Source organism: Meriones unguiculatus, chromosome 8, assembly GCF_030254825.1.
Source record: "Meriones unguiculatus strain TT.TT164.6M chromosome 8, Bangor_MerUng_6.1, whole genome shotgun sequence".
NCBI lineage: Eukaryota > Metazoa > Chordata > Mammalia > Rodentia > Muridae > Meriones > Meriones unguiculatus.
In genome coordinates, this window is record NC_083356.1 from 24,049,830 (window position 1) to 24,071,524 (window position 21,695).

The 21,695-nt window shown below is 43.0% G+C and overlaps 1 protein-coding gene across 34 annotated transcripts in view; it reads left to right on the forward strand.

Moving 5' to 3' along the window:
- Rbfox2 (RNA binding fox-1 homolog 2) overlaps nt 1-21,695 on the forward strand; it is a 242,875-nt gene that overhangs the window by 210,879 nt on the left and 10,301 nt on the right. For 8 of the 34 annotated variants that reach the window (XM_060389145.1, XM_021636732.2, XM_060389144.1 and 5 more), the window contains 7 exons: nt 5,957-6,049; nt 8,677-8,737; nt 11,027-11,080; nt 11,211-11,303; nt 13,065-13,209; nt 16,725-16,764; nt 21,367-21,398. In XM_060389145.1, coding sequence (XP_060245128.1) covers nt 5,957-6,049; nt 8,677-8,737; nt 11,027-11,080; nt 11,211-11,303; nt 13,065-13,209; nt 16,725-16,764; nt 21,367-21,398 — 518 coding nt within the window. Of the gene's footprint in view, nt 1-5,956; nt 6,050-8,676; nt 8,738-11,026; nt 11,081-11,210; nt 11,304-13,064; nt 13,210-14,256; nt 14,320-16,724; nt 16,765-19,387; nt 19,431-21,366; nt 21,399-21,695 lie in introns of those variants that run through there. The other 26 variants (XM_060389147.1, XM_021636736.2, XM_060389146.1 and 23 more) reach the window with 13 other exon arrangements.

The following is a 21,695-nucleotide window of genomic DNA, read 5'->3' on the forward strand; positions in this document are numbered from 1 at the left end:
ATGGTCTCCTCACAGTACTGGAGTACGCTCCAGATAGCACACTTTAATGCTACTTGTAGAGTCAGTCTCCGCAGAGTAATAACTTCTGTCCACATAGTCACCCATGTAGCTGATGATTGTCCCCAGTTCTGAAGAGTTCCATATGGTCATGGAATTGGCTGTGCACATCTCCACAGACAGTAACAGGGCAGCAAGCCTCCTGTACATTTGATTCTTTTGTTCAAATTTCCTTAGCCTTTTGCACAACGTCCACACTTAGTTCCGTTCAGCTGCTCCACCCACTGGTCCAGCTCTTTGATGAACACCTTGTTGTCCATGGCGGCTAGTCTTTCTTGAGTCTCAGATTTTTCACTAGTAGCATCAGGACGTTAGACGTTAACATAGTAATGACATAATCTCAATAGACATCATTTATTTTAGGTTAGCCCAAGTTTATTCCTGTTATCTTACATATTCACAATGCCCCTTTCTTCCACAAATTCCTCCCAATTTAAATAATAAACTACAGTATTACTCTACTCGTAGGTCCTAATGACTTTAAAGTAGCTTTTTAGAAGGAAAACAAGGCCTTTAATGAAAAGTAGAAAGTAAAAGCAAACTTAACAGGGCATGTCCACTGGTGGGTCTGATTTTTCCTTCCACCCTGGTGTCTTATGTAGACTCTTCAACAGAGCTCTGAGTCATGGCTGCCGTTTAGCCCCTGGACACTTGAGCTGGTTCCCATGCCTCAGAGCTTCTTCCTAAGTTCGTCCATTGTTGAACTTGAGACTTGGCACTCTCTTCTACTCGCTGTCACCCAGCTACACAGCCGCTTTTGGTGGGGATCCCCACACGTGGTGATCATCCGGATGTGCTGTCATTCCTTCTCTCAGGTGGATCCCTCATGACAGGCCCTGGCTTCAGTTGGGTTTGTTTAGGTGGAGTGTGGGAGTGTCTCCTCCCAGACACACAAACTACACTCTGATCTTAACCATTGCCTTGCCTTTTGATTTTACCTCAAGAGGTTATTTATTTCCAAATATGGTCATACTAGGTGGGTCTTTATGATTTTCAGTAAAACGATAGCTATTGATGGTGTGAAATGTTTTTCACTGTACTTAAGACTGAATTAACAACATGTATGTCCAGAAGGCTTCATTTATTTTCCTTGTTACCACTATATGGGTTTTAGTTTTTCTTTTTTCTTTTCTTTCTTTTTTTTTTTTTTATTTATTTTTTAAATTTCTATGTTCTGGCCATACCCAGGAGATCCGTCTGCTTTTGATTTCTCCCTTAAAAGTTACATGGTAAATTTTCTTTCTCATTCTTCTGAGATGGAAAAATTTTTAAATTATACTAAATTTAAAAAAAAATAATTATTTTTTACACTGTTCATCTTATTGCTTGTTACTTATTACAGCCTGAGGCCAGACCAAAAAGGTGATAGTTACTCGGCTCCTGTGTATCATTGATGATAAATGGGTTATCAAAGCGGGTACGAACATGCCGTTCCTCCTGATAAAAGTTGGACCTGACACCTAACACGATGCTGTTTCGTCAGTGCGGCTAAGACGGTTGGGAAGCTGCTACTGCAACACTAGCCTGTCTTTGTTAGCATTGAACAGGACTGAGAACCCTAAAACAAGCATGTATAGACTGTGTTGTCTGCTCCAGCAACCGCTGTGAGCCTCGACACAGGAAGAGCTCTAAGCTGAGGTTCACATCATAAACATCCATTAGACTGCAGAGGCTTAGCACAGAAGGAACACTAGTGGGCTTTATATTGTGTCTTTTTGAAGTGATAATACGGGGCGTATGCTGAGTTGAATATGTTGAAGTTAATTTCATCTTTCTGTTATTTTAATGTGACTATCAGAAAGTTTAAAGTATATTGGCAGCCTGCTTTTGTTGGATAGTGTAAGCAAATGTGATGCCTTTTTTTTTTTTTTTTTCATGAAAAACAAGTTTTCTTTTTGTTATCTGTTTTTATTAATGGGAGTTAAATAAAAATCATTGCCTTACACACTTGAACTGTTCTCCTGTTAAGAATTTAAGAGTAAATTGGGTTGAGTGTGGTGACACACATCTTTAATCCCAGCTCTCAGGAGGCAGAGGCAGCAGATCTGAGTTCAAGGCCAGCCTGGTCTCCATAAGAGAATTTGTGAGTAATTATCTTTATTACAAAATTGTATAACATATTTATTATTATACTAGTGTAGGTTGGGGTTTATATGTCAAAATTAGCTTATATGGTCATTTTTAACTGCTCAAGTAAAATGTGTTGAATTTAGACATGGTTTATTTTTCCCCCTTAAAACTAGAGATTCAAACTGAATTTACTCTCAGTCTGGTTTTGAAGGATAGAGGTGCATTTGAGCCTGGTTTTTTGGAGCAGGTTTTCCTGTGGGTGACCCTTAAGCCCAGAGAGGCTGTGGCTGTAATCTGTGCCCTGCCCTTCTGGACCTTCGGAGGGTGCTCACTACTACTGGACTGTGGCCCTGCTTTCAGGCCCAGCATGAGCAGCCAGGCCTTTTTTAGCTGCTGTCATTGGAGTCTCAAGTTCCTTTCCTTTATACATATTTTAGGGATTACATCGATCCCACCCCAATTGTCAGAGTAATCTCCCCACCTTAGAATCGGTTAATCTAATCGCATCTATAAAATCCCTTTTGCCTTGCAAGGTAACATATTCTGTGGCTTCAGGGATTAAGACATGAGGATTTGGGCCTGGGGAACATCATTCTGCCTACACAGGGTCTGTTTATCTTCAAAGGAAAGAATGAAATTTTACCTCTGTTTCCTATCAGAGTGTCTTGATCATCCAGTGGGCCTTCTTCCTCCTCTCACCAGGGAAGACTTGCTGGAAAGACCACTTTTCTTTGATACTGTTGGTATCTTGATTAGCATTTCCTTTGGCATTTGATCATCTTAGAATATAAAACACTTTAATACAGGCATTTGAAAATGCAGTTTTCCCCTTAAACAGTCGTTATTGAGAAAATCTTACATGGATAGCAATGTTAAACTTTGACATTTACAGATTAGCAATTGTCAGTGCTTGTGGTGCCATAATTGTTCTTTTGACACAGTTACTGTGTTACTGGTGTCTCATCCTCACATCCCAAAAGAGAGGACATCAGAAACATTTCACAGTTGGATCTGGAAAAGAAATGAGGACTTTCGGAGTAATGTAACATAGTAAACAGAAGCCCCACACAGACTGGCAAAGCTTACGTTCTGAGGTCCTAACCGCTCGCTGTGTGTCACAGGGTGTTCTCCTTCCCTTTTAAGTCATCTTTTCCTTTAGGAAGAGTCTACCAGGTCTCCCCTTGCTGTTCACAGTCATTGTACTAAGACAGTGTGTATGGCTTGGGTGTTGCTGTGCAGCACATATATCACAGTGTAAAAAACCAAGTGTGCATTTTTCACATAAACAGTCAATTCAGAATTGATTAGCTCAACCAAAGACATAAGAGTTAGGACTCCAAGAGTCAGTTGGAATGCAGTTAATAATTCTTCTCGGGTCGGCACAAAAACTCATGATGTAGAACTGGAGAGATGGGTCAGCAGGCTACAGGTGTGTGTTGCTTTTGTCCAGTCAGACAACTCACACTCTCCTCTAAGCCCAGCTCCAGGGGGACCTGATGCATCTGTTCTTCTCAAGCTCCTGCACTGATGTACACACAAACACACACTTATAAGTAAGAAACCTTCCCAAACTCATCGCTCTAGGCGACCTTTCTTAAAACTGGCTTACCTTGCCTGCCAATTGGTAGATTCTCAGGTAGAAGAGTGGGCTTCTTGTCATCAGGGTCTGTATCTTCAGAGAAAAGAAAGCTACTGGCCTACTTTGTAACTAGCCTGTGGTACCTTGAGGTTGTCCAAATGGCTGCCACATATTAATGGAAATGTTTTCCCATTGCCATTTGTTTTCTGCCAGCAGAGCATTCCCTCCTGTGATATTTGTAGTGGTACAAATTGTGGGTAGAGACAAGTCATTGGAATCTTCCAGACACTGCCTGCCCACATCACCAGTTAGCCTGCTGAGGAATCACCTCCTTGATTTTGTAAATTCTGTTTGGTTTTTGGTTTGGTTTGCTTTTGCTTTTTCAAGACAGGGTTTCTCTGTGTAACCCTGGCTGTCCTGGAACTCTTTCTATAAATCAGGCTGGCCTAGAACTCGGCGATATACCTGCATCTGCCTTGAGTGCTGGGATTAAAGGAGCACACCTCCACACCAGCTCTATAAATTCTGTTTAAAATGGAGGCATGCTTGTGCTGCTCGGCAGCAGTGACTCCCCAGAGAAGACTCAGGGGTTGCCCTCTGCAGATGGAAACTGCTGGAGAAGTGATGACATTCCTTCTGTGGCGGGTAAGCAGTGCCCGTGTGCCCACAGTGAAGCTAGCGGGCCCTTGATGAGGTGGTCCTATGTTCAGGGAAGTAGCAGTAGCACAGGAACAGAGGAGTAGGTGGCTCCTGGCCTCAATTTGTGTGCTCCATCTTTGTATCCACTACAGGGGCACATCGTATTAATCCTAACCCGCGTGGCAGCTGCATCGTAACTTCCTGGCATTTCTTTCCTATCCAGTAGTGGACAACTACTGTTACTAACATTCCTCACTCCTGGTGCCCACTGACTGACTGTTGCTCATGTGGAAAAATCACTAGCTTGCCTTTAACAGCAGAGATAGACATCAACAGATTATGAGATAGGTAGTTTAGGTTATCAGTTTTCCATAAAGTACCAATCTGTTCACTTAAAATTGTTGTTGAAGAAAAATTGTAGTTGTTCATTGTCCAGTGATAGTTATGCTTGCCCCCACAGCTGTTGCCCCCAGATCTAGGCCCTACTACTGTCTTAAGTTATCCTATTCCCAAAAGGCAGCAGTGTGAGACAGATAACGTGGTACTGAAATAATTCCTTTACGTTTTGTTACGGAGCCAGTAACGTTGAATTTGAGCTTTTATACAGCAGTTAGTGGACAAATATAGATTCACGGGTCAGAGAGTCATTGAGAGAAAAACATAGGGTCTGGAAAGATTGCTCAGTTTGCAAAGTACTTTCCTTGCAAGCATGAGGACCTAAGTTTGATCCTCAGCACTCGTGTTTTAAGGGGGGGGGGGTCATATTGAGGTGGCTTAGCATTAAAGGAGCCTGCTGCCAAACCTGATAACCTGAGTTTGATTAACCCACATGATGGATGGAAAGAAGCAGCTCACTCAAGTTGTCCTCTGACCTCCATATGCACACTGAGGCACACACCCACAATGCCCGCCTTGGAGAGGCAGAGACAGGAGGGTTGCTTGGACTTGCTGGCTAGCAAGTCTGGCCAAGTCGGGGAGGGCCACGTTCAGGGGGAGGGCCCGTGAGCTGGCTCAGTGGGTGAGGGCACCTGCGTTGACCTTTATCTCTAGGACCTACTGGCTGGAAAAAGAGAGCTAACTCCTGAAGGTTGTCCTCTGACCTCCACTTGTATGCCATGGCACATGTATGCCGATACACATACACAATAACTAACTAAATGTTTAAAGAGTAAGTTCGATAAGGTGAAGAGCAGTCAGCGAAGACACTGCATTTATCTCTGCTCTCCACGTGCACCAGTGCATGCATACGCACACAGTAATGATAGCTTTGTGGTTTGGTTTGGTTTTGTAATATTCAGATTTTTGGTTGAATAGTTTGACCCGAGTAACTTCCTACCTTAATCTTGGTCTGGCCTCACGTACTTTATATTTTATTTTAATGTTATTGTTGTTAATTAAGTTATTGTTACTGTTATTACAGTTCTTTATCCTTTATTGGGTTTAAATTTCCCTTTACAAAATATGCATGGATCACAAATGTGCCTTTGGAAGAAATTGCTGGTGTTAGTTGTGCTGGCGTCACTTCATACTGTGATGTTTTCTCTGTTTACCGAGAGATGAGTATTGCAATATAACGATGTGCATGTTCTCCCCTTCTCCCGCTGCATGCAGGGATTCGGGTTCGTAACTTTCGAGAATAGTGCTGATGCAGACAGGGCCAGGGAGAAATTGCACGGCACCGTGGTAGAGGGCCGTAAAATCGAGGTGCATGTCTTCAATAATTCAATTTCTCGTTTATATTTTTCTTTCTCTTTGTGTACTGCCTCACTTATTTCACATTTGGAACCCTGTCCTGTCCGTGTGTGCACACTCTGTCTGTTTCTGTCTTCACCTCCTTGCACTACACTGTAAAAGTAACAACTCCTATCTGCTTTTCCCCTGCTCTTGGTTGTTTGAGGTTTGATTTGGGGGGGGGGGGGAGTGTGTGCTTATCTGTTTTTTTCATTGGCTTTTTTTCCTCTTCCAAAATGTTCATCCTTCTGCTCTCTTGATTTTTTTTTCCTTTGCTTCAGTTTGCAAGACTCTGAATTCCTATTATGAGGCCTAAGCAAAACTAACTTTAAAAATGTCTAAAAACTATCTAGCTTTTAACATTGTGTCTTGGAGGCCAGTTCCCCTCCATGTGCATTTGATAAGTGTGGATAGACAATTATAGAGGTTTGGGGGGGGGAGACAGACTCCAAAACTTTGGTAGTTTTAAACTTTACTTAATACCAAGAATTTCAAGGCTTGACTCCAAAGTTGACAAATGGCAGTCTCTCAACAGAGGGTTCAGGGGCAGCTGGTGGCATAGATGGACAGGTGTGATTGTAAGTCAGCCCCGGCTCACCAGCAGTAGAGTGACTCACGCATTGAGGGTTAACTGGCTCCTCTCCCCTTTCCCAGTTCTTTAAAGTATTAAATATCAAAGCCACCATTTGAGTAAGATGTCTGCATATTTTGCTTTTTCCCCCTTTCCAATGGTTTAGCATTTAGGGCCCTTCACTTGACTCCCTCTTTCCATGGTAACTATACTCAATGCTGGCGATGGTGCCCGTTGGCGGTAAGTGAATCACAGTGTTAGAGAAGAAGCTTTTAAAAGTGTAATCACAAAACAGTTCAGAGAGAAAAAGTCCATCTGCCATCTCACATTAACACTACCAGATGTGGTTTGACTTGCTTCTCTCCCTCCCTGCCCCTTTTATTTTCACTGCTGTGGGGTGATGTCGCCTGGACTTTGGATGTACATCCTGTCTTGTAGCAGTCTGAGCTGTTTGGTTACTGACTTCATGGTGATTTTTTTTCCCCTTGCGCATCTTACTCAGAGTTACTGAACTCCAGTTTGGCTGGTTTTATTACTGCACTTCTGCCCCCTTTCCCAACCACTGTGCGGCTCTTTCCTGCAGACCCTCCTCACGCTCTCTCCAATTTCTCCCCGCCACTGCTCCTTCCCTGGCTCCTCATTCCTGCCCCTTCCTTCCTCCCTGTCCCTCTCTGTCTGGAGCTGTGGGTGTCTCTTGCTGACTGGTAGTGTCTGCTTGGTTTTGGCCACTTTTGCTTTGAATTGCTTGGTGGCTTTCTGCTCTAGCAGCTGGTTCAAGCCCTTGCTCCATTCCAACCTTGCTGTTCACTTTCCTCTTCTTTCCAAGTTGTTTTTCTTTTCTTTGTGTGTGTTAACTGCATGCTCTCAGTCTCATTGTTGTTGTCTCCCATTCTTTCTTTGTAAATGTGAAATGTTTACATTATCTGGTGGTCAAACTAGAGTAAATGGAGTTTCAAGTTGTCTTCACACAGGAAAGGGGCAGTTCATAAAGGATATGAGATGTTTTTAAATTCCAGTTTTACCCAAAATTGGTCTTAATAACATAAATCTAGGACAATGTATATTCCTAGAGACTAAGCTGGCCTTAGTAGCACAGCCTATAATCTAAGCATTCAGGCCTAGGCAAGAGGATCACAAGTTTGAGGCCAGCCTGGCTATATAGCAAGTTCCAGACTCAGCCTGAGCTGCCTGGTGAGACTTTGCTTTAAAAAACATTTATATTTTATAAGCTTCAAGCCCAAAACAGGCTGTGGTTGAGTTTATGTTGAGCCTGGGGTTGGTGCTAAGGCCACCAGTGTCCTAGCTTCTAGGCTCTGCCCCTCCTTTCTCCAACAGCACCCTCTCTGTGAGGCCTACTTACCTTGTCATGGAGAATGCCTCCTGCTGTGTGCTTTGTCTTGGGGTAGAGAGGACCACAGGACAGGAGAAACAAGCACTCAGTCTTCACTGCTGAGCAACTGTGCCAAAGGCCCTCAGAAACTTCATCTTACATGAGTAATCCATGTGGTCTAGAAAATTCAGGATGGTCCTGCAGACTGCCAACACAGGGACTCTTTGGTTCCTCTAATTATTTACTAATCTCAAACAGTTTTTAAAAAACATAGAACATCAGGATAGTATGTGACATCATCAACATCATGGCTCACTCAGGTGGCAAGCCTCTGTTTTATTAACAAGCCTCAAAGCTCATTTGCAGATATATTTGCTCCCTTTACTTTTTTCCAAGTTGTTCTCAATACAGAGACATCTTAAGCCTGTTCAGAGACCTTGTAACTGCACCGTGTCTCTGCAGTGCCAAAAGGTAGAACAACCACAGTTTTCTATTTGGAGACCAAGAAACTACATTTTACTCTTGTTAGCCTCATTTAATAAGCACTTACATTAAAATTCTGTGACTTTTATAATGTTGTGTTAATGATCTAAATGCTGTCATACATTTACTTTAAATGATGTACTGTGCTGTTGGGTGGGCAGTATAACGTTCCCTAATGTGTCTCTCCCGCCCCTCTTGTCTACTCATTATTTTTAGGTGAATAACGCTACAGCGCGAGTCATGACCAACAAGAAGATGGTCACGCCATATGCAAATGGTGAGGAGTTACAAGCTGCCTTGGGGGAATGTTTGTTAAGTAAATATATGAAATGTTTATGACTTTGTAGGACCATCTGCTCAGTTCACATTCAGCCTATTAGAATAATGTTTTATCTTTACAGATTAATTTTCCCATAGGATTAAGCTAAGCTTTTTCTTTACAAAGGTGTTTTGATCTCAGTAACTTTCATCCTCTACACAGTACCGTCATGCCACTTGAAGCTACCTGTTAGGGCAGCGTGGATAGCCTGTGAGCACCTCTGCAGCCTCTGTAGCTCCTGTGGCATGGGGATTCCCCACACAGCCCTGGTGGCCCAGGTGTGTTTTCTTGCTGATTCCTCTTCACAGGAGTGTGATCTGGATCGGTAGGAAGGAAAACCTAGTCCCTTTTGTAGCTGTAGATTCCTTGGTTTCCTTAAAACCTGTCAGTAATGGCCATTGGGCTTTAGGGTGTATGTAGCTCTTTATTCCATGATGATATAGTTATGTAGTAAGTTTAACAAATAAACATTTGTGAGAACGGAATTTTCTGTGAGTGATGGGCAGGAGAGGCGGCAAAAAAGCGCTAGCTGTGCAGGCCTACAGTATGAGTTCAGTAACTGGAAACTACTTGAAAAGCCATGTGTGGTAGCCCACATCTGTAATCCCAGCACCTTACCTCGAGATCAGAGGCAGACACAGGAGAAGAGGCAGAAGTTTGCCAACTAGCTTGAAATATGCCATACGGCAGCAGATGCAGAGAGGCCCTGCTTCAGCGAAGGGAAAGGAGAGAGCTGACTTCAAGACGTTGGCATCTCGTCTCGTCACCCTCTGAGGCACACCCACACCCGCACTGTTTACATACAGAATAAGTTTTCATTTTCTTAAAATACAGAGCTTAGGGCTGAAGAAACAGCTCAGGTTAGAGCACATACTGATCTCACAGAGTTCCCAGCACCCTAGCTCTGGGGGTAAACGAATTTGTGCCTGGGTGCATGCACATGAGCATTTTTTTTTTTCTTTTTGGGAAATATGTATGTGTGCCTGTGTACAAGGAAGTCAAGGACCCTCAGACCTACATAAATCTGTTCTCTCCTTTCAGCGTATGGGTCCCAGGGATCAGACAGGCTTGGCAGCAAATGCATTTACTCACTGAACCATTTTGTTGGCCCTCATGAACATTTTTTTATCAGAATAAGGAATTGGATTGACAGTGAGTTATTCCAGCCAGATCCATGATGGCTTACACCTGTAACCTTGGCACTAGGAAGGCTAAGACAGGAGGATAATGAGCTCCAGGGCACATAGCGTGGACTACATAGGGCCCAGTAAGTAATGAGGACAGTTAACTCCAAGCCTGATGACCTGAATTCATCCCTGATGCGTACATGATGAAAAGAGAAAACCAGCTCCTGTATACTCTGACTAATATACATGCAGAGCAGCTGGCATGCATGCACCCACTCACGTGAGCATGCGTGCATGCACACATGTAAACACACAGAGTAAATGTAAAAAGGGAAGAATGATCTGTAATTTCAATAGAACCTTCAATAGGCCTTTCCTTTTCTCTATCCCTATATTCATAGCATGGCAATGGCGAGGGAAGGTAGAATGACAGGGTATGCTACTGCTTGTATATAAAAGTCAGTAGATACTTCTTAAGTGTTTATGTACAGTTCTCCTTAGCACTAGAGGGGTGGTGTGCATTGCTTGCTTACAAACAGAATACTCGCCATGTTCCTATCCTTCTTCTCCTTCCTCTTCCCCTTCTTCTCCGTCTCCTTCGCCTTCTCCTTCTCCTCACTCCCTGTTCATTTTCCTCCCTCTATCTTCTTTCAATGTTTTAGTTACATGTGTTGGTCAGACCAAAAGCAACTTTGGGGTCACAGTTTTATCGTTAATGGAAGTCAGGGCAGCTCTCAAGCAGAAATTGTGGAGAAACACTGCTTGCATCACTGAGAAGCTCAGACCACCTACCTAGGGAATGGTATTGCCCACAGTGGGCTCAGCTCTCCTGCATCAGTTAGAAATCAAGCCAGTCCCCACAAATCAATCCGCAGAGCACTCTGACCTGAACAGTCCCTCTCTGCCTTTCTAACGCTTCACTCCGTCACCCTTGCCTACCTGCCCAAGCCCCCATCCCCTCGGTGGTGCTGCCTAAAGACTCCGCCCTCGCCCTTTCCTTTAAAAACTCCAACCTGGGGAGGAAGGAGCACCCAGAGATGACAGAAGCCATCTCGGCCTGCAGAGTTCACTCCTGTCCTCATAGAGTCTTAAATGTTCATTGTCCTCTTCTCTGTTTCAGGCTGGAAGTTAAGCCCAGTAGTTGGAGCTGTGTATGGCCCTGAGTTATATGCAGGTAGTACTGTACTGCTTCCCTTTCTGCTACTTAATGGCTCTGTAGCTTTCCATTTGTCTGTCTTTGTAACCTTTTTGTGTTTTTTGTTTGTTTTTTGTTTGTTTGTTTGTTTGTTTTTTAATGCACCTAGCATCCAGCTTTCAAGCTGATGTGTCCCTAGGCAATGAGGCGGCTGTGCCCTTGTCAGGAAGAGGAGGCATCAACACTTACATTCCTCTAATCAGTAAGTAGCCTACACTGACATGGCATGGATTTTGACTGTTGCCCTATGTGTTAGTTAGGTCTGTTTTTGTTCTCCTTGCATAATGCAGAACTGACAGAAAACATTCTTGAGGGGGTACTATGCAGGCATAAGGTTGTTGTGTAATTCAAATGCTGGTTTCTGTAAGCTTCCCCCCCCCAATCTGATTGCAATCCTTCTGGGAATCTCCTTTCTCAATGTTCTCTGAACACTTCCCCAGTTGTCTCCTGATATGCCAGTAAAGCAGCTTACAGCCAATGGCTGAGCGGGGTAGAGAAGAGGAAGTAGAGAATTCAGCCACAGGCAGAATTCCAGAAGACATCACAGGGGAGCAGCTGAACAAGGAAAGCGACAAAGTGCGAGTATCTCAGAGATTTACTCTGAAGGAAGACAGACTAACTCAGAGGGTTAAGAATAGAATTATAACTGCTGAGTATTGTGTTATGAAGCTTTATTTTTTAAATGATTTATTTAATTTTCTTTTATGTGCATCAGCATGAAGGTGTCAGATCCCTTGGAAATGAAGACAGTTGTGAGCTGCCATGTGGTGCTGGGAATTGAACCAGGGTCCTTTGGAAGAGTAGACAGTGCTCTTAACCACTGAGCCATCTCTCCAGCCCTATGAAGCCTTATTAAGCAAATAATATAATAGAGTCTCAATTATTTGGGTGAACGCCGGGTTAAGAGTGAAACCAAGACACAAACACAGTTTTATAAAAATAACTTAACATAGATACCACAGTGCTCTGTTGTGTGTAACTCACACTAGAAGCGTCCACAAAACAAAATCACTGAAAAGTGTACAGAGAATGAACATGTAAATATCCTATATGTATTTGATCATAAGGAAATCAGAAGGTAAGAACAGTATAGACTGCATTCCTCAAGCTGCCCACTCTCCCATGGAGTACCGCTCAGCACAGCTCCAGTGTCCGTTACAGGCCATTGTCTTAACTGTCTCTAATGTCGCTTTGACCCAGGCCCTTTTCCCCTGGCAAGAGACGTAACTAAAGTAGGTTCGGCAGAGTGAGATGTTTCTGCGTGACTTCGAGAGCAGAGCACATTTAGAACAGGCCTTTGCCAATGTCCGCCTCATGAAGTATACAGGGGGACTACAGAGGGTAAAATATTTTAGAGACACGGGGGTGAGGGGAATTCGAGGACAACTAAGGCTACACAGAGAAACCCTGTCTTAACAAAAAAAAAACAAACCATATATATATATATATTAGAGAAGTTAAATTGACAAATGAATTCTCTAAGAGCTACTATATATGCCTTGGAGGTTAGTTCCATGTGAAAGAATAAAGAATATTTCTTTTGAGGAATAATTAATACATAATAAAATTTAAAAATGAAATTAGTAGTTGGCCGGTTAAAAAATTTATATTAATCTGACTTAAACTATCAACAGAAATTAAAAGTTGTACATCTTATTAAGGTGATTTTCAGAGCTGCTTCTGATAATGTTTCTTATCAGCTTGCATTATGACCAGAAAACCCTGAAGAACCAGAGTTAACTCATGATTTGTGAAGAATGAGGCATAGAATCATTGCGTGGTCATCTTGTATCTTTCCACGTCTTCCCCATAAAGCCCCAGCGTCAGGAGTGTGTTCCTTAGTGTGCTTGCTCTCTTTCCAGGAAAGATTCGGTGCCTGTCTCTCTACCTTTTCCGTAACTGGTTCTCAGGCTAGCTTTGAGCCAGCTCCTGACTGCAGGTTGAAATTTCTGTCATCTTTTGGGTCTCCCTTTAGTTCCTGGCTTCCCTTACCCAACTGCAGCCACCACGGCAGCCGCTTTCAGAGGAGCCCATCTGAGGGGCCGAGGGCGGACAGTGTACGGTGCAGTCCGAGCGGTGCCTCCAACAGCCATCCCCGCCTATCCAGGGTAAGCAGTAGCGTCCAGAATCATCGCTTCTCAAAAGCAATTGGACACAAAAAGAAGGGAAGAAAGAGTGCTCTGGCCCTCTCTGATTTCTAGGGTATTGCTGGGCAGCATTTAGAGGCTGTGTGAATATTTGCCAATTATTGGATTAAGGGCAAGAACCAAAATACAGAAATGTGACCAAGGGTCAATTCATTATACACACCCTCGTTTTGGCCACCTTAAGCCTTCGTGGTGACGGCTTAAGACAGTGGCCAGAGCCATCTTGTGTTTGCTAGTGTGTTGGCATGGAGTTCACTCAGCAGCGCACGAGTGTGGATTAACACTACTGCAGAGATCCGAGAAGGGAGCTGGAGGTGGTAGTGCCAGACTGCTGTGCCCACCGGTCTCGCTGCCCGTGCCGGGACAGAGGCCAGCACATGCGCCCACCCCATGGTTTCACTGCCTGGGGAGTGAGCAGCAAAGCTAGTTACCCACAATGGATTTGCTTTCTTTGGTAGGAAACAGATTTGAAAAGGTGAATTCAAAGACGAACCAAGTCCAATTGACTCGAGGGAGAGAGGGAGAAGTAGGAGGGCTCCAGCTGCAGCTGGCTTCTGAGATGGCAGCAGCTGATGTAGCTGAGCGTCCCTCAACTTCAGCTTGGAGTGGAGGGTGTCTCATGCAGTGGAAAGATTCCATAGCAACAAATAAATCCTTTGTTTTTGAACGGGGAGAAGGAGGGAAGATGGCAGACTGGCTTTCAGTTGTTTATCTGTGTCAGCTTAGTGGATATTTTTAAACAGGGTGAACTTCTCGAATTCAGTTGTGCCAAGGACTCTTAAAAGAGTTGGCATTTCTCTTCATCTTTTCTCTGCCTATGACAGGTGGTTTTTTTATTGTTGTTTTTTGTTTTTGTTTTTTCCTATGTTCTGGAGAAATATAAATAGCTGTAGAAAAGCCAATTAGCTGCTCTTTAGTTAAAACATAAAGGAAGAGAGGATATCCCTTTCTGATAGCAAAATTGGCTTCACCAGAAGGTATACTAATTTAACATTCATTCATTCATAGACCAATGGACATACCATTAGGAGTCCTCCATGCCACAGAATTAAAGCATTTTTATTAGACAAGGCAAGTATGCATGCTGAAGTGGGCAGGCTCCAAGACACTGCAAGGGAACTGCTTCAGAAAATAACTTTCATTTGCAATTTATAGATAATTAAATCCCATGCATTCCATCATCTTCATCTTCTGCCATGACTTGCTTTTAATTTTATCCTTTTTTTGTCTCAACTTGACCTTTGACCTTCAACCTCTGACATCTCTTTTTTTTTTTAAATTAGAGATACAGCTTTGTTTCATTAAAAAATATTTGAAACATGAAAGTAAATCTTTTACAAGCTCAGCACACTAGGAAAACTGCTCATGACGTGTCTCCCATTTCAACCCAAAAGCATTTGCTGTCACATTTTTAGGGAGAGAATGCACAGAGAAACATGGAACTTCCTATTTTGTAACTTCCTGAGCTACTTCATAAAGTATCTGAGTTCATTCCTATTCAGTATAGGTCCTTTTAAGAAACATTCTCTACTGAGTCTCTGTCAGATATTTTTGTTTAAATGGATCTTATCTTTTATATCTGATCATATCAAGTTTCTGTGCATTACACTGAATACTAATTTTCCATGTATTTTTTTTTTTTTTATTAACTAAACAACCTATAAAATGGAAGATGACAAGGAATCAGTCCAGTATTTCCTGGGGAATGGCCTAGAACTGCTTTCAGTCTTGGGCGCCACCGTGCTCCCGCCTCTTCCATCATTGGGTGCAGGGACTGTCAGAATTCTTATAGAACTCAAGTGAATATCCACAGTAAATGATTGCCTTAGAACAAAATATATTCGTATTTTTAATGGCAACACTCTTTATAGAAGGAACGGGTTGTTGTCTTTGCCTGTGTCCCCGCGCTGACATTGATGAAGATCAGTCCCCACTTGGCCTCCATGCTCTCCACTCATCAGCCTTCTACAAAAGTCTTTTATGAAAATGCAGTGGAAAGGCAGATCCATCCCAATGTCAGACTTTAAGTGCGTGGTTATCGCAGGTAAATCCTGCCTGCGGACATTGAAAAGTCCGTCTACTTTTCCTGCTGCACAAACAGGTCAAGTGTTAGTTAGATGCATGGCAAGGTGTGACCTTGCAACTTGTTGATATGACTTAGTGGCCCAACTTGTTAGTTCATTCATTATAACTGAAAAAAAGAAATTACTCGTTTTACTTAGCTAATAAACGAAAACAGACTTTTAAAAATATATGAAGCATCCGAGTCTTGACCTGACAAATGTGAAAAAAAGGTTTGTCTTTTCTCTCTACAATTATTTATGTCTTTTGCTCCCAAAATAATGTTTTGGGGGAAATCTATTTAGACACTAGCACTTCATAAGGCTGGAGAAAAGTCTAAATTTTAAGAATAATAGTATAATGCCACTCCAGATTTATGTGTAAAAACTAATGTTGCCTGCTTGGCAAAGCCCATTACCAAGCAGGATAGTGAGCCCTGCCAGCAGCTTCCAGAGTTTCACTGTCAAGTAGGACAGGCCTAGTCATGATCAGAGTTTCAGTCACCAATTGTATTTTTCAAAATTCTTCAAATACTCAATTAGTTAAGAAAGAACCCTTAAAATCTTCCAGTTGCTCCTTCCCACTCTGGATTATATTGTTACTATCTGGGATCCCACTGCACCTTTCAATTCTTGGACCAATCACCTTAACCTTGAGCTCATTACCTCTGCTTGTGAAAGCAATGCATTGTGGGTATTTTTGGTTGTTTTGTTCTTTTGGTTTTTTTTTTAATTACATTTCTCTGTTTACTTTGGTCAGAATTGATTGACTTGTTTTTCCAAGGTGTTGCATTGGTTCTTAAAAATGCTGAATAATAATACTTTGCATGCTTGTGTGATCAGCCAAATCTTATCGCATGTCTAATGTGCAGGGTGAAAAGCAGGTGATGTATGGATAGCAGGAAAATCTACACTTTGAAAACGAACATAACTACTAAATATCATTTGAAACACACTTCGCATGTAGGTCCTGACCTAACGGAATTCATTCTATCCCCTCTCTTCATGAAGTTAAGCCCCTCACTATCCTTTCCTGTGTGCTCTTAAAGAACAGCATTCTCCTAGAACAAACCTACAGTGAAAAGTACTCCAGATACTGAAGTTGGTCTCTCCAGCCCAGCAGACCTCAGACAGCTCCGTGAGGCCCTGCCAGAAGCACTGCTTATGGAATTAGTCTGAGTTTCCCGTTGTCCAGGTGCTGGGTCTAGTTTTGCAGACCCTTAGCTCTCCTGCCCTGGAGCCATGGAACACACACACGCACTTTTGGCGCACCCTGCCACCAGCTTGCCGAGGCGCCGAGTCACATTCATACATCACCTGCCTGTGTAGCGCATGTGCATGCTGCCGTCATCAATAACCGGAATGTGTTTCTGTTCTTTTGTTTCTTTGTTTTTGTTTTTGTGTGGATTTCTGCAGTGTGGTTTACCAGGACGGATTTTACGGTGCTGACCTCTATGTAAGTACACACAGTGGGGCCTTTTTGACCCCATCCCCTGACAAGCCAGCCTTTTTTTTCTGTTTCTTTAGTTTGTTTTGTTTTTATTTTGTTTTGTTTTCCTTTTTTAAAAAATATAATTTAATTCTTATTTTTCTTTTTCCTTGTGGATATATATTTATATATTTATATATTTTAAGAATGCAAGCATGCTTCTCTGCCACTGCGCTTGCCCCTGGGTGCAAAAACTAAGCCTTTTGGATTCCGTGGTGGTTGCCGGGGTCGGTCTGCCGGACATATTCTTCCCCTCCCTGTGCCCACGAGTGTTCTGGGCGTCTCCTACCCTGCGAGATGATCAGCAGGTTTAAAGTCGCATTGTTGCCGCATCATCTCCGTACATACGTAATAGGCCCAGCTTAGTCTGACACCAGCTCTTGCCCCCTTGTGCTTCTCTTTTCATCCCACACCCTCTTTAGAGCACTGCGGCTTTGTTTGATATAAATGGCAACGAGTTTTTCGAACTGTGTGCTTTCTAATCTTACATGATTTGAAGAACATACACTTGTGGAAGTGACACGAAGCAACTGATACCATAGTATTGTAGGTCTAGAGAGAGGAGTGTGTGGTAACTAGAGGCTCACAGACAGGCAGCTTCAAAGCCACCTACCTGGAGTCCACAGCCAGTGAGGCTCTGTCTTAGGACTCAGCCAGGGAAACCGACGAGTGTGATTAGCAGCCTGGACTCTTGGAGTCATTTCCGCCAGCCACCGTGGCATTTACTCCGTCTAGCTGGAGATGAAGTTCTATGGTTTTTTGGTCACACACTACCTAAAAGATAAACAGTGATCTAGCTGACACAGGGAAAGCTTTTGAGTTTTGAGGACTATTATTAGGAGCCTTCCAGATGGTCTTTTTCTGAATGCCAGCATAGTCCACTGGCCCAAGTCATTAAGGCAGTTTTGTAAAGAAGACTTAGCATAGGGACTAATTCTGGGGGGCAGGTCAACGTGTCCAGGAGGCACTCTCTCTGCCCTCTCCTCTCCCCTTCCATAAAGAGGCTGTTGGTGCCTACTTCCTCAGCAGTGTGACGTCAGGCCATTCAGAAGGCACTGAGGCCTGCGGCAGTAGAAGGTGCTGCTTTCTCAGGCCGGGTGAGTCTACACCTGTGCTAGTCAGAGGTCCTTAGAAAGTGTGTATCTAGTAAAGGAACCTCAGTCATGAGTCAGTGGTCTGTCCCTTCAACTGTGATTACTAGAATTCCCTAAATAGTTTACACAGCCAAGAATAAAGCCCCCCCGCCACTGTCCATATTTCATTACCTTTCTTTGTACTTTAATTAAAATCTAATTCTTGCTCAGCAAATTTTTAAGAAGTTACTTTTCCCCTTGTGCTCACACTTGAGGCCTGGGCAGATCTGGCTTACTGTACAGCAGATTACACGTTTCTCAATGTGCATCTTTACATGTGATGTTAGCATATATATTCTCTGCATTCTCATGAAACTCGTTTTTACATTATTCATGGTTTTGGAATCTGCTTCAGTAGAGCAGGCTTTTCTATTTAAGTTATTTCCCCGACTGGGGTTATGGTTTTTTATGTAATGTCTTCCTTATTTGGGATTTTTTTCTAAACTATATCCTACTTCTATCCTGGTTTTGCCTGCTTTTACTTTAAACCAACCAACTAAATATTTATTTATGGCTCTTCAGTTTCCTTATTTTGCTTTGTAACATCCTAATGAAATATATTTCTATGCCCAACAAGAGAATGGTCTTGTGGGGTTGTTTTGTTGTTGTTTAATCTAAATGAAAAATCTACAGGAGCTAAACAAGTAATCCAGTGGCTTGGTCAAAATACCCTTCCCAGTAGCCCCTGCTAGCCTAAGCCCTGGTGCCTGCCTCCTGCCTCTTTCTCTTCCATCTGAGGCAGAGTTGTTGGGAGGGGGAAAGTTGGTCACTAGTGCTGAGATAATATCTGAGCCCTCTGGTGAAAACCAGGGCTACAATGTATTGTTTAACAGCTATGGCTGTTAAACTGGATGGTCCGAGTGTGAGGGAGCTAAGAAGGGTTCTTAAAGCACAAATAAAAATAGGCTGTTTTGCTTTGAGTTTGCTGCTCTCTACTTTTCTCTGTACGTTTCCTAACTGTGGAAATCTGTCACTGAACCTTTACATCTAGCTTCCTCAGAAACGTGTGCTATAGCAGGGTTAGTGTGTAAAAAGGCACTCTGGCCCAGACAGAGCATGAGCAGAAGGGGAAAGGCCTCAGTGCTGGTGTGCTTCCTAAGTCTTCCCTGTTCTACTCTGGAGTGGTCTCTGAGAGCCTTCTCCCCTCTGCTTCCTTCTGGCATACTTTTGTCTGGAGACAGAATGGACTGATGAAACCATCTTGTCCATTTGTAAAGATCCTTGCTCTTCCAGGATAGGTGTGTGTCACTCCCCCCTTTTTCCCATTAGAAAAGCCATAGTTCCCCCTAATTTCGTCTTTTAAGTGGGATAACAAACTGCTACTGATTCTCATCCTGTGAAAAGCATGCTTGCATCCAAAGGAAAGAAAAGGCTGGCCGCCCATAGTGGGCTCTTTGTATGATTGTTTTCCTTCCACAGCTGTGTTTTTGAACTGCTCTTCCTGTGTTCTGTTATAGAATAGTCTTACAGGAACCAATCATTAGCGCTAAAATACCTCAGGTAGGAGTGCCAGTGTGACCTGCCAATCAATCAGATTGTGGATTGCAGTGAAAAAATTGAATTATACTAACCATTCCAGCTCCACGTTAGAGATGGGAACAGAGGCTTTTTTGGACAATCAAGACTTGTGAGCGTGTGATCTAAGCCCTGCTACCTCAGCAGTGCACATATCACATCCACACATCATGGCACTTCCTTCAAAGTGAGCCTTCGGTCCCCTCAACACATCTGCCACAGACGCATCACATGTACTATCCCGTCATTGCTGCCTCTTTCAGCCTGTCAGTCACATTTGCCTGTGCTGTTTAAACCAGTCTTTTATAGTGGAGAGCTTAGCGGCTGAGGGTGCTAACTGCAAAAGAAATGTCAAAAGGGAGGAGACAGAAATCTTCCCACGTAAGGCTTCAAGTCCCATGTTTAGCTGCATCGTGAAATCCTAGTCAGAGATGGACCGCTGCTGCAGAAGCATGGCGTGGCTACTTGCCTGGACATGCCAGGACATTAGCTCCTGTGCCCTTTTTCCTTTCACCTGACAAGATCAGTGAGTGTCCGGATATTAGCACGCCTGTTAAGGAGTTTGTCAATGGCTTGATTCTAGGAGAAGAAAAGAGTCCATTACTTAATAACCCAGTTATCTCATGTAACTCAGTGATATTTTAGAAATAAACTAATTTAGATAAAAGTGGAAAAGCAAAGTATTTGAAAGATTATCTCTCATCTATTGTGTAAGTCAAAGATAATCAAGTTGATCATAACAGTCTCTCTCCTTAACCTCAAACTTGAATAATCATGAGATGAAACTTTAAATGACACTTTTCAGAGTACACAGATCTGTCCATTCACTACAGAAATTATACATTCTGTATTCAAGTCTGTGCCGTGTCTGCATGAGAACTTTCTGTCCCCTGTGGCTGTGGCTCTCAGCTGGAGTGGGGAAAGAGGGCATTAGGATCATAGAGGGCCAAGTGCAGTGGTTCTAGAGGCTAAGCATTAGGCCCTTGCTAAGTGGAGTGGGTCTCTACTCCTTGGTGGTGATGCTAATCATCACGCACGCCTGCCAGCCCCCCGCACACATGCTCGCACGTGCACACACTTGCCTTGCTCTGTCCATCTGCACACTATGTGGGGATAACAAGCTTTCATTTGTCTGCTGGTCTTGAGCTACACACTTTCCTCCTCAGTGTCACATGTCATTGTCTTTCAGGTAGAGAGAAGGTGTCTTGACATCACATGCTCACCAAAGTCCTGTTTTAATGTAAACCTAAAGCAAAAATACAATAAAATTAAAGGCAAAGTTAAAATCAAGACAAGATGAAAGTCTGTAGGTGTGCAGACAAGGGTCACTTGTTTTGTTTCAAACATAGCTGTAGAAGCGGCACAGAAGAATTCCAGTGGTGTAGAAGTTAGTTCGATTCAGGGAAGAAGAGTAGAAAACCTCAAGGAGGTAACACTGGGCTGTGGGAAAAGGACTTTCCTTTAACATTTTCGGAAAGTCATTAGCAAAGAGGCTTAAAGCAGCAGCATTTAGCTTTGAGAAGCTGGACGTAGAAGCAAAAATATGAATAATTGAGAAAACAAAATTCTAAAATATAAGAGAAACTTTGGAAGTACAGTAGACAGGAGTATGCAGTCGCTCCAGAGAGCGAGTATCTGGGCGAGCTGTGTGGGTTGGGCTGAGCTCTGTTGCCAGGGCCAGGCATTTGGACTAGCAGAGGGATGTAGGATTGGGCCACCAAATTGGGAACGCTAGAAAGGTTACAGAGGAAATTAACTGTTTTTCAAGGGGTATGTGTGGATTTGAACCAGGCTTACTTAGCCATGCCAAACTTAGGCAGCTCTCAGAGTTCCAGAAGCCGTCTGTGTGTGCCCTCCGACACTATGGTGTGCTGTGGCCATGCTAATCCCCATTTTTTGTTTTATTTCAAATCACACACAGATAGAATCTGCAAACTGCTTCAGATCAAACAGGTCTGATTGTGTGTAAATACATATGTCCTTTTTAATTTTTATTAATGGTTGCTTCAGTTTTGCATCAGTGCATGGTTCAAAGCAATACACATCAGCTATCCATGACTTCATACCTCCAAATGAATTATTTCTCCTCTTTTTGTTCGTTCGTTTGTGCAGTCAGCTGAAGAATTGTTAACATCTCACTCTAAATCTCTCAGTGGAGTCTCTGTTCCCTTCTCTGATATAACAGATGGGTTACTGCTTGTTATAATTATTAACATTGTGGTATGGGCCAGGGCTCGGGTGGGCAAGATT